The following is a 13,422-nucleotide window of genomic DNA, read 5'->3' as shown; positions in this document are numbered from 1 at the left end:
TCAATGTCGAATACATCAGTATATTTGTATATTTTCAGATGATCATGATTTCATGAATCTAATTATGTATCTACGATTGTGGCGGTCATGTCAATCGATATCATGAAGTAGATTTGTTCCAGCTGTTCTCATCTATCGAAAGGAAGCTACACAATATAACAGTAATCCATATTCAAGCGCTGTCAGTACACCCTCTAGATATGTTTCATTCTAAACTAAGCTTTTACACATTTGGGGTTATTATTTAGTCACCTTGCAACAAGCACTATGATTGGTCGAGGACTGTGCTGTACTGAAGTAGTGGCACCAGTGCGTGCTTGCTGCATGCAGTCGTTGAGGATTGGCGGAACACGAGAGAAGTCTTAGTAGAAGCGAAACAAACAATAACATTAAAATGTTTTGGGTCGTACTTTCATTTCTGAACGCTTGAATGAATAATAGTTATTTTTTGCAAAATTCCAGACAATCCCTTTCCCATCAATGGTGTTTCCCAAATATTTCCCATTGAGATTGGAATGAAAACAAGAAGTATACCACCAAGCACCAGCGCGTAGTGTTGCACAATTTTTGCCCCAGAGATCGTTATCTTGATCCTTGGTAGTAAAGAACATGTTATTATGGTATTTCAGTGAGTCCCCAGCAGTACCCGAAAAAGAGCCAACATTCAGTCTGTACTTGTCTGATGCAGAACCAACACTAAAATTACCATATTTCACAAAATACTTTACTGCACTCCAGTCCTCCAGGTCCACACGCAGAGTCGAGGGTGTTCTTGCTGTCAGTCGATGGATGTACTCATTGCCCAACCAGAACTCGCTAATCGGGTTTCCAAAACCTGTTTTGTAATGTTGCCATCCAATATAAAAGTCAACAGATCCATCTTGTCTTCTCTGGAACACTGTCCCCCCCCCTCCGTCAGTGGTCATGTCGCAGTAGACTTGAAAGGGTCCTTGACTGTCGGGTTTTACTGTGTACACACCGCTATGTCTTTCGCCTGATTTGTAGATATCGGCACAATCGTAGTTATAGGCCACTGTTATTTGTGTTTCAGTCTCTGTATCAGCAACTCCAGCACTCGTAGCGGTGCACACGTACACACCTGAGTCAGAGAAGACGACATTTTTTATCATCAATGAGCCATGACGTATTTCATACCGTCCTACCGGGAGGTCCTGTTTTTCTTTTCTCCATCTGATTAACGGTGGAGGGTCACCTTGAGCTGTACAATTGAGCATAATGGTCGAGCCTAGTTTGACGTTAACGACAAGCGGAGGTCTAGCGATGAAAACAGGCAACTGTACCACGACTAGCATACATCCTGCTACTTCGAATCCAAGTTGATTTTCAGCCTTACAAAAATACGTCCCGGAGTCTTCTTTTCGTAAGCTCACCAAAGTTAATTTATTCTCTTCGATATGAGAACGTTTATCAGGTAATTGGCCAAGTGACTTTCGCCAAACAACTTCCGGTTGTGGATGCCCAGTCACGTGACACACGGGAAGAGTAACATTGTCCCCTATCCTAGCATATATTGGCTCGTTCTTTAATGTCAATCCTTGACGGAAATTCACCTCGAGTCTTGAAGTTGTCAGTGTTTTCCCGAGGATACTAGAAGCCTAACACTGATATATCCCTGAGTCATTTAATTTGACGTCTTTTATCAAAAGTTTACCAGTATCATCAATCTTAGATCTGTTGGGGGACAATGAACCATCCACTTTACTCCAAACGATGTCAGGTCGAGGATATCCACTTGCAGAACAGTGCAAAATGGCTGGTTTGCTCTCATTGACCATCAAATGAGGCGGAGAGATAACAACTGATGGATGTTCTAACGATGGACCACGGTCCCCTTTCGGTCCCGGCATGCCTTGAGGACCGGCAACTCCATTTTGTCCTGGATCACCTTTTATTCCTGGTATTCCTTGCTTGCCTGTTCTACCTGATTTACCCATGGGTCCTGGTGGTCCTCTGGGTCCTCTTCTGCCTCTTCTACCTCGTATAGCGATAAAGTTCTTAGCAGAGATAGCTTTGCTCACTTGCTGCTCGATTAGTTTGGTCAGTTTCTCATTATTCGTAACGTTGGCTTCTCCCTGCAATAGTGAGTCTTTCCCGTCAACACTCCTTTGTATTCGTTTCTTGGTCCTTCCACAACACTCCTTAACGTCCAAAGCGAGTCGTTCGAGGCTATTTCCTTTGTTTGCAGCCATGTTGTCTACATTGACTGCTTGAAAGGTAATCTTGTTCTCCAACTGTTGTATTTTCGTGCTTTGTTGCTTCAGAACCATCTCGATACGTATAAACTCACCACAGCACAGCAAGAAAGCGAGTAACGATACAATGGCAACTACTGTTGAAGCGGTTAACTTATTATTCGACTTGGAAACTTTTCCATCCATTTTTAGTTTCCAAAGATACACTTGGTTATTTAGACTCTTCGAATTAAGAGTATTTCTTTGAGATATCAAATGAACAAGGCCGCGCAGAACATACTACTTTAATAGACCAGGCATATTTTGATCAATTTACGTACAAAGGTCGCCTCTAATCAATTCTAATAGATCTAGAATTTCAAGACCTCATATCGCATTTGGCAAGAAATCAAGAATCGATAGTTAGGTTAGAGATATTTTTCTTTTATAGAACACAGGTAGCCCAATTTAAAAGATTTTACTCTTGAAAATCGCTCAAACTTGGATTCAGCTGAAACTTCCTAAGAATACTCTTTAAAGGTCCAATAATCACTGTATGAAGTGTTTTCTCGATATTCAGGACGAAAGTATGATATTTTTACAATTATTTTTTTAGAGTCTGTGACGTCATACTCTCAACATCAAACATCGCTCCATACATTTCTTTGTAGTTTATGATCAAAATATCAGTAGTAAAGGGAGAAAGAAATACCCAAACACCCCAAAATATAAATTATACTCACAAGTAATGTGAAATAAGCACATTAGCCACCCTTTGGGCTTCATAGGAATAAAATAAATTAAGGATTTATATACAAAGAAATGTATGTAGCAATGTTCGATGTTGAGTGTATGACGTCACAGACTCCAAAAAATAATCGTAAAAATATCATACTTTCGTCCTGAATATCGAGAAAACACTTCATACAGTGATTATTGGACCTTTAAAGAGTATTCTTAGGAAGTTTCAGCTGAATCCAATTTGAGCGATTTTCGTCAGAGTAGCAATTTAACGTCTACCTCGACATCGTCGCCAGCAAAACACAGTGCACCAGAAGTGAAAGTAGTGATCGATTATCCTTCAAAAACTGTTAGAAAAGGCGTGAAAAGTGAGTACGAACCGTTAGCCAAAGCGTTATCATAGTGGCCAACCTTCTAACATCGCGTCAGCGGTTATGAAATGTCAAGAACTTCGAACTCCTGTAATTCAAAAAGTCCTCGAGCTTGTCTCGAAAGAAATTACTGGGCTATGCTCAAGAAACAACACTTCTCTGCTCAGAAAAACATCAAATATTTTATTCTTTTTTGTTTACATAATATCCAGTAGGCAGATTAACAAAGACTCGTTTTTCTTGTAAAATCTTTCGTATGCGTTTTTCTGATGATCATTAAACTGTTTGATGCGAAATTTCTTAGCTGTTATCTCGAAGCCTTCCTAGAAAGACGCAATCTTGTTTCCTAGTTTTCGAGAACTAAGCCGTAATTGGTTAATTCATAGGAAAGGAATGTTTTGTTTGGGTTAGCAGCCGTTACTAAGGGGAGAAAGCGTTGCGTGACAACACTGAAAGCGGCTGTGGAGGAGACTGATGACCATTACGATCGTTCTAAATTTATCACCAAGACGTAATTATTGATTTTATTTGAAAACTTATATAATGCATAATCAGCTTCAGTTCAATATATTCAGAAACCCGCTCCTATTGGACAGTGGCTCAGAGTTTGAAAGCTTAGAGGAAAGAATTTCAAAGATTCAGTCGACTTTACTTTCCCTAGGCATAGTGTGAAATATCATTTAAAATGTTGATGATGCGTCGTGCGTGCGACTTTGTGGTCTTAGCCGTAGTTTTAGCTGTGTCTTCAACCGAAGCAAAGATAATTGAATTTGACTCTTGTGGATCTCTCATTAGACCGATAATAGGGAAAGTCCTACAGATTGACTCCATGTGACTCTGAACCTTGTGTCTTCCACGTAGGAGCCAATGTTACCGCCAAAATCACCTTCATTCCTGAAGAAACTGTCCAAGATGGTCTCATCGAATTGGTGGCCATATTTTCTAGAGGGGAGAGACTACCATGGCCTCTAAAAAATCCCTTTGCTTGTGAAGACCACAATCTTAACTGCCCTTTGAAACCGAAAGAGCCTGCCACAGCGATCATACAGACTCGCGTTATAGAAGATATACCCGGAAGCTACAAGCTTGTTGCTCAAGTTTACATGGCAGAAACAGTGCTGCAAAACTATGTTTTCTGTTTCAGAATACCTCTACAAGTAACTTACTAGGATCAAATAGGAACTCTCGCTATTTTTACCTGCTGATGTAACCTTACCAAAGTAGTCAGTACAAATATGCTTTCTTGACAGAGATAAGAAAAATAGTGTGTAGCGAAAACTTATCATGCTTATATAAGCTGAATAACAAATCTTTGTTGTATGTATGCATAGCCCAATGCTATTCAAGACAAGCCACTGAATTTATATTAATAGACAATAAATGAGTGAATTTGTGGCCAAAAATGCGTTTATATTCTAGTCATGGTGAAGTAACTATCATATAGCTAACAGTTTAGCATATAGTCACTAGCTTCCGGGTCATGGGTTCCATTCCTATCAGGGACTCAGATTTCTCAGTATTCTTACTCAGTTTTCATCGTTTTCATAATAAATTTCATTACTAAGTATTTAAGGTGGCTCCATGGGGTTTTATCCACGCGATAACATTCAACTTCAAATCGCAAATACGCGAACGCAGACAATCCAATACTAAAATTTTTTAAAGACGTTTCAAGGGAAAGATGAGTTTTCGAACGAGCATGTTTTTACTGAAAGCGAAATTAATATAATATCGCTGTTAAGCGTTGATGCTTTTACTTTATTGCCTATTTTCTCTATTTTTTGACCTAGGTTTTTAAATTGCTTTTGAGATATTGGAGGATAAGTAATTTGCTCAAGGTTCAGAAAATTTGAAGAAAAACTGTATGAGCATTTTCGAGTGATTTCATATTGAAGTTTTGAAGTGTGAAAAATTTGCAGAAACAAAACATGTTAGTAACTTTGTGGAAAAGTAGTTTGTTTCCTCAGTTTTGAGTTCCTAATTTTATCTAAAGAAGTTGGTAAATGTTAATTAACATTTTCGTGAATTCAAATCTACACGATGAACTTTTTTAAAATTTATGTATTTACTATGTAAATTAAGTGCCGCGTGACTCAAGTTGTTTTCATAAGTAACAGTATTTTAAGCTAATGTCGAAAAAGAACGAAGAAATACTTGGGTTGTTTGGGCTCGGCATCCGACGAAACCTGTTGAACCAGACATAACTATATCCTAGATTAACTCTAGGACTAAAGTTGACTTCAATTCTTGCTGTCTTCTGTACTTAACCAAGAATATTAGAAGCCTGGCATTGATATATACCTGACTCAAGAGGTGTAACCTTTTGGATCCCAAGGTCAGTATTATTCAATATGAATGCATTCGTGGGCATCAAACCATTGACTCTAGACCATACAATGGATGGTCTTGGATATCCTTTAGCAGAACAATTCAGGATAGGAGACTTGCTTTCATTGACGTTCAAACGAGGAAGACAGATGACAACTAATGGATGTTCTAATGGATGGACCGCGGTCCCCTTTCGGTCCCGGCAAGCCTCGAGGACCGGCAACTCCATTTTGTCCTGGATCACCTTTCAGTCCCGGTACTCCTTGCTTGACTGTTCTACCTGATTTACCCATGGGTCCTGGTGCTCGTATAACGATAAAGTTCTTAGCAGCTACTGCACAAAGTTCTTACCATGCTGCTGCATTATTTTGGTTAGTTTTTCGATAAGACGGCTCTCACTTTTCGTATCGTTAGTTTCTCCCTGCAATAGTGAGTCTTTCCCGTCGACACTCCTTTGCATTCGTTTCTTTGTTCTTCCACAACATTCCTTAACGTCCAAAGCGAGTCGTTCGAGGCTATTTCCTTTGTTTGCAGCCATGTTGTCTACATTGACTGCTTGAAAGGTCATCTTGTTCTCCAACTGTTGCATTTTCGTGTTTTGTTGCATCAGAATCATCTCGATACGTACAAACTCACCACAGCACAGCAACAGAGCGATGATGGTGACTATCTTTGAAGCGGTTAACTTATCATTTTTAGTTTCCAAAGATACACTCGGTTAATTTAGAGTATTCCTTTGAGATATCAAATGAACAACGACGCGCAGAACTTTAAAAGACCAGGATTGTTTTGATCAAAGTTACGTACAAAGGTCGTCTCTAATCAATTCTAATAGATCTAGAATTTCAAGACCTCATATCGCATTTGGCAAGAAATCAAGAATCGATAGTTAGGTTAGAGATATTTTTTTTCTTATATAGAACACAGGTAGCCCAATTTAAAAGATTTTACTCTTGAAATCACTCTCGACCCCAAAGTCTTACAAACACCAAGGACAGACTCGTACCCAGTCGCTTCTCTTGTCTTATTGATCTCACGCTGTGGTTGATGGGAAGCATTTAGTGAGTTCCCGGTGCATCAGGGGAAGGAAAAAAGCCACCTTGCGCAAAAGCCACCGCTCGCAAAAAAGCCTGAAACAAATGACGACTGGGTACGAGTCTGTCCTCAGTCTTTCTCGTAATGGCTAATACGACACCGGAAATCGAACACAGGTCGCATTCTTTACTTTCGAATGCCCCATAATACTTTGCGCCTTGGGGTAACCAATCAAAACACTGTCCCAAAATGATATGCTCTTCAACTAAAGGTACACTATACCTTTTTGAATCTCTTAAAAAACTAACTTATCTCTTTCTGTTTCATTTTATTGACATCAAACGAAGTGCTTACAATTGACATTCAAAGATTATATTTATTCATTTTTCACATGAAAATGAAAAGGTTCTCAGGAGATTTTTTTTTTTTTTTTTTTTTTTTTTTGTCCAAATTTAGCTTTTTGACGTCTATATGCATGATATCCAAAACCACAATAGAATTTGCATTCAAAGATTATGTATATATATTTGTCTCTTAATTTTGGCAGTTTCGACTAAAACTGCTATAGACTCGATCAGGCGATGGCGTAGTCTGAAGGTTGTCTTCTTGGCTGTGATTGGCTGCAATAGGTGGGCGTGACGGAGTGTTTTCGAATGGTCGGTATCCACGCTTCAGGAATCTCAATTCTGTTGTCCTCATTGATGTTGTTGGGATGGAGTCTAAGATGGATGACTTCTTTGACTTTTGCGTGTGTACTAGTGGTTGTCTCTGTCTATTCACTCGACGTTCTACCAATCTGGGCGGATGTCTCTCTCCTTTTTTTCCCAATCTTTCTTGCCTGGTCTCCCAGGTTCATGCTGTAGACGCTGTAACACTCGATGCACGGGATCTTGTAGACTACTTCGTCATGTCGGCCAGAAGGGATTAAATAAATTAATCGTGTATAGAAACGTATGAGAACACACTCCAAATGTATGCTAAAGTATTTTAGTATTAGATGATTATCGAGAATTTTTACGATTCAGCAGATGGCTTTAAAAGATATGATGAAAATTCCACGAATATTGTTTGATACGCAATGCATGATGGGATAGTCTGTTGGTTTATTAAACAAAAATTAACAACTCATTCACCTCCGACGGGACTCGAACCCGCAACCTTCGGCTTAGGAGGCCGACGTCATATCCATTAGACTACAGAGGCTTTACAATCTAAAGTTCAAAATCGTGCCAGTACTAGTACTCTTCCTTCATATACCCATAATACTTTGCGACTTTGAGGGTAGCCAGAGGAAAAAACCGCACTTATTGTGGTGAAGGCTGATTAAATAGTAAGCACTTCGTTTGATGTCCAAATACTAAAATGAAACAGAAAGAGATAAGTTAGTTTTTTTAGAGACAAAAAAAGGTATATTGTACTTTCAGTTGAAGAGCATTTCATTTTGGGACAGTATTTTGATTGGTTACCCCAAGTCGCAAGGTATTGTGGAGCATTAGGAAGTAAAGAAGGCGACCTGTGTTCGATTTCCGGTGTCGTATTAGCCATTACGAGAAAGACTGAGGAAAAACCTGGGTCGAGTCGACATTGTAGTGCATTGTTGGGGCTTTTTTGGGACATATTTCCAAGATGGCGAAAGCAGTCCCACGATGCACTGCAAATACCTACTCGACCCTTTTCCTCAACTTCGGAACAATACACCATTTTCGTATGATGCACACCGCTGATTTTGAAGACCAAAGACCAGGTCTACATTTCAATGGTAACAGTACTGTTGCTAGTGAAACAAGAGAAAGTATAACTAGTTTAATCCTTGGTGATTGTAAAACCTCTGACAGAATTCGGATATCAAATAATCTAGATTAATAATGGTATTTCGTGTAGCATGTGCAGTAAGAATCCTTTGAAAGACTTTGGGGTCGAGAGTGATTTCAGTAGTAAAATCTTAAATTGGGCTACCTGTGTTCTATATAAGAAAACAATATCTCTAACCTAACTACCGACTCTTGATTTCTTACCAAATGCGTTATCAGGTCTTGAAATTCTAGATCTATTAGAATTGATTAGAGGCGACCTTTGTACGTAAATTGATCAAAATATGCCTGGTCTATTAAAGTAGTATGTTCTGCGCGTCCTTGTTCATTTGATATCTCAAAGAAATACTCTTAATTCGAAGAGTCTAAATAACCAAGTGTATCTTTGGAAACTAAAAATGGATGGAAACGTTTCCAAGTCGAATAAGTTAGCTGCTTCAACGATAGTCGCCATTGTTTCGTTAGTCGCTCTCTTGCTGTGCTGTGGTGAGTTTGTACGTATCGAGATGGTTCTGAAGCAACAAAACACGAAAATACAACAGTTGGAGAACAAGATGACCTTTCAAGCAGTCAATGTAGACAAAATGGCTGCAAACAAAGGAAATAGCCTCGAACGACTCGCTTTTAAGAACGTTCAAGAATGCTGTGGAAGGAACAAGAAACGAATGCAAAGGAGTGTCGACGAGAAAGACTCAATATTGCAGGGAGAAACTAACGATACGAAGAGTGAGAGCCGTCTTATCGAAAAACTGACCAAAATAATGCAGCAGCAAATGACTAAAGCTATCTCTGCTAAGAACTTTATCGCTATACGAGGTAGGAGAGGTAGAAGAGGACCCAGAGGACCACCAGGACCCATGGGTAAACCAGGTAGAACAGGCAAGCAAGGAATACCGGGACTGAAAGGTGATCCAGGACAAAATGGAGTTGCCGGTCCTCGAGGCATGCCGGGACCGAAAGGGGACCGCGGTCCATCGTTAGAACACCCATCAGTTGTCATCTCTCCTCCTCGTTTGATCGTCAATGAAAGCAAGTCTCCTATCCTGAATTGTTCAGCTAAAGGATATCCAAGACCATCCATTGTATGGTCTAGAGTCAATGGTTTGATGCCCACGAATGCATTCATATTGAATAATACTGACCTTGGGATCCAAAAGGTTACACCTCTTGAGTCAGGTATATATCAATGCCAGGCTTCTAATATTCTTGGTAAAGTAAAGAAGACAGCAAGAATTGAAATCAACTTTAGTCCTAGAGTTAATCTAAATAGAGGACCTGTGCGTGTCAAGCATGGGAATAACATAACCCTTCCAATGTGTCACGTGACAGGACACCCCGAACCTAAAGTCACGTGGTATAAGGCTGTTGGTTTGTTATCAAAAACACGAACCGTTGTCAAAGACAGCAAGCTATCGATATCAGACTCAGCAATAAATGATTCTGGTACATATTTGTGTAAAGCAGAAAACCTACTTGGATCAGCCGTTGCAGGGACAATGATAGTCGTAATACCAATACCATTATTTGTGATCAAACCACCTGTAGATTTAGAAGCCTACTTTGCAACCAATGCTGTATTAAATTGTTCTGCTAAAGGTGTTCCTGAACCGCTGATAAAATGGAAGAAAGAAAACGGCCATCTTCCAGCTGGACGACATGAAGTGAAAGATGGATCTCTCGTTATTGAAAATGTTGTCAAATCCGATTCTGGTGTCTACGTGTGTACCGCTACGAGTGGTGGAGTTGCTGACACGGAAGCTAAAACACGAATGAACATTGTCTACAGAGATTGTGCCGATATCTACAAATCAGGTGAAAGACGTAGCGGTGTGTACACAGTAAAACCCGACAGTCAAGGACCCTTTCAAGTCTACTGTGACATGTCCACTGACGGAGGGGGGTGGACAGTGTTCCAGAGAAGAAAAGATGGATCTGTTGACTTTTATCTTGGATGGCAAAAGTACAAAACAGGTTTTGGAAACCTGAATGGCGAGTTCTGGTTGGGTAATGACTACATCCATCGACTGACAGCAAGAACACCCTCGACTCTACGTGTGGACCTGGAGGACTGGAGTGCAGTAAAGTATTTTGCCAAATATGGCAGTTTTAGTGTTGGTTCTGCATCAAACAAGTACAGACTCAAGGTTGCCTCTTATTCGGGTACTGCTGGAGACTCACTGACATACCATAATAACATGTTCTTTTCTACCAAAGATCAAGATAACGATCACTGGAGCAAAAATTGTGCAACACTACGCACTGGTGCTTGGTGGTATTATGCTTGTTTTCATTCCAATCTGAATGGGAAATACTTGGGAAATACTATTGATGGAAAGGGAATTGTATGGAGTAAAACAAAAAACAACTATCTTTCATTCAAGCGTTCAGAAATGAAAGTACGACCCAAAACATTGTAATGTTATTCTAAGGTCCATTCCTTGTTGCGCTTCTACTAAGCCTCCTCTCGTGTTTAGTCAAGGACTGCATGCAGCAAGCCATTACTTCAGTACAGCACAGTCCTCGACCAATCATAGTGCTTGTAGCGAGGTGACTAAATGATAACAATATATCCATGACTTTTGATCCCAAATGTATAAAACATTAGTTTAGAATTTAATATCATCACTAGTAGATGAGCTTGACGTTAGGTGCTTGTTCGTTTGGATGAGAGGAGCCCGGCACATAAAATCGCGGTAACCATGGCAACCCTGTCACAACTCACCGTGCACCTGTCACACTGATGGTCTGGTCAGTGGAATACTTACCCATATATACCTAACATAGGGAGGAAGGGCGGGACAAAAACAAATCTAGCGTTTAGAGTGTGGTTGCCAGAGGCTAGCGATAGTGAATATCGTAATGCAAACGATTGTTGGCGAATCTAAGGTCAAGCTAGCGTGATCACATGGATAGCGTGTGATCGAGTTGACCCATTAGCAATAAATAGCGTTGATCGATATCGCGGTATTGAATTACCGATCAAATAGCTTAGCCCTGCTGATGACCATAAAGATAATGCTAGCGTAATCACCAGAATAGCGTGTGATTGTAGTAGCATGTGCTTAGCGTATATAGGTGGCCAGTGGGCAGACAACAAATGGAAACAGCGGCTATCGTAGACTATTCGCTGCTACTCAGATCGAGTCTAACTTTGCCTGAATTTCATTTAACCACATGAAACAGATCTAGAGGGTGTACAGACAGCGCTTGAATATGAATTACTGTCATATTGTGTATCTTCCTTTCGATAAATGAGAACTGGAATAAATCTACTTCTTGATATCGATTGACATGACAATCGTAGATACATAATTAGATTCATGACATCATAATCATCAGTGTCCTTAATTTTGCTCTTGCTGAAACACCTAGGGATGAAAGAATTAATTACAGTGATAGAAGTACAAAATTCCTGTCCAGTGATTGCGAATACGACTCTGATTCTTCTGAAAGCGGCTCTGATGTGGAATCAGATGACTCTGAAATGGACGGTTTTGTTGAACATTCTTATGAAGCACTATTTGATGCAGACGAGGATATCGAACAAGTAAGCACAGGCTTACAATAGCATGACGACAGAATCTCTAATTGAAGGATGGTAATCATTGGGGTGGGTGGGATGGAGGGGGGTGAGAACTAAGAAGTTTGTTTTTAAGGGTGGTACTGCCTAATCTTTTGCTTGATATATCTCATTTTTCAGCATTCCTCCTGATAATTATTGCACAGTCCCTTATATACATTCGAATAAAACTTAAGGCCCCCCTCCGTAAAATGAGTGATTTTACTTTGAGCCCCCCTATCTTAGCATCAATTTTATGTGATGCCCCCCCTCCTGATTATAATTATTGCACACTCCCTAAATCCGAGATGAAAATGGTAGGTCTGAGAATGGCGCTCGCGTACAAAAATGAAGCAAACTAGAGAAGATCTGTTTTTGGAGTATGGTATAGGAAAGATTAATGATTATTTTTAGCTAAAATAGAAATAGGGAAACGCGTTCTAATAAGTGAACAGAAACTTTTTACAAACTACATTCGGGTTCTCCGATATTTAAATTTCACCCTTAGTTGCAAAGCGCATTTTCATGTGCACCGGGTGTTCGGATTTATCTGAAAGCCATAGTACCTTTGAAAATTCAGCTTAGGTTATACAATGAACGCTTTATACGCAACTCTCGAATTCAGAGAAATTTGCGTTGTTTAAGCTCGGCATCCGACGAAACCTGCTCGAAGCAGACATAACTATATTCTTAATATATTTTATTCTTAATATGATGTTCAGTTCTGACATTTGTTTGATATTATTATTTATTAGTGAGCATTGAGAGCAATAAATGGTATTTCTTTGTTCTTTTTCGACATTAGCTTTAAATACTGTTACTTATAAAAGCAACTTGAGTCACGCGTCGCTTAATTTACATAGTAAATACATAAATTTTAAAACAGTTCATCGTGTAGATTTGAATTCACGAAAATGTTAATTAACATTTACCAACTTCTTTAGATAAAATTAGGAACTCAAAAATGAGGAAACAAACTACTTTTCCACAAGGTTACCAACATGTTTTGTTTCTGCAAAATTTTTATACTTCAAAACTTCAATATGAAATTTTTTCGAAAATGCAAATTTTCTGAACCTTGAGCAAATTACTTATCCTCCAATATCTCAAAAGCAATTTAAAAACCTAGGTCAAAAAATAGAGAAAATAGGGCAATAAAGTAAAGCATCAATGCTTAACAGCGATATATACTAATTCGCTTCTTCAGTAAAAAACATGCTCATTCGCAAACTCATCTTCACTTGAAAACGTCTTTAAAAAAAATTTAGTATGGATTGTCTGCGTCCGCGTATTTGCGATTGAAGTGAATGTTATATCGCGTGGATAAAACTCCTGGCAGCCACTCCTGGGGGGGACGTGTTTATCTCGCGGTCTGGGTATTATAA

At 39.4% G+C, this 13,422-nt stretch overlaps 1 protein-coding gene, 1 non-coding gene and 2 pseudogenes across 2 annotated transcripts; 2 read left to right on the top strand and 2 right to left on the bottom strand.

The window, feature by feature from the left end:
- LOC116288918 (uncharacterized) lies at positions 1-5,970 on the bottom strand (annotated as a pseudogene).
- Positions 3,828-4,707, top strand: LOC148912706 (NPC intracellular cholesterol transporter 2-like; annotated as a pseudogene).
- A 1,827-nt stretch (positions 5,971-7,797) lies between the features above and the next one.
- Trnar-ccu (transfer RNA arginine (anticodon CCU)) lies at positions 7,798-7,870 on the bottom strand. The gene has a single exon. It is a non-coding gene; the product is annotated as a tRNA-Arg (tRNA).
- Positions 7,871-8,907: 1,037 nt separating this feature from the next.
- LOC116288869 (uncharacterized) lies at positions 8,908-11,761 on the top strand. The gene has a single exon (XM_031695737.2). The coding sequence runs from the start codon at positions 8,985-8,987 to the stop codon at positions 10,893-10,895; it is 1,911 nt and encodes a 636-aa protein (XP_031551597.2). The 5' UTR covers positions 8,908-8,984; the 3' UTR covers positions 10,896-11,761.
- Positions 11,762-13,422: the final 1,661 nt, after the last annotated feature.

This window comes from Actinia tenebrosa, unplaced genomic scaffold (genome assembly GCF_029948245.1).
Source record: "Actinia tenebrosa isolate PJP-AT-01 unplaced genomic scaffold, QUT_ActTen_1.0 PGA_scaffold10__47_contigs__length_13832649, whole genome shotgun sequence".
In the NCBI taxonomy this organism is placed as follows: Eukaryota; Metazoa; Cnidaria; class Anthozoa; order Actiniaria; family Actiniidae; genus Actinia; species Actinia tenebrosa.
This window is presented reverse-complemented; position numbering and strand designations above follow the sequence as displayed.

What these genes read in the sequence shown, in the direction of transcription:
- LOC116288869 (XM_031695737.2), top strand. Translation starts at nt 8,985, where the DNA reads ATGGTTCTGAAGCAACAAAACACGAAAATACAACAGTTGGAGAACAAG.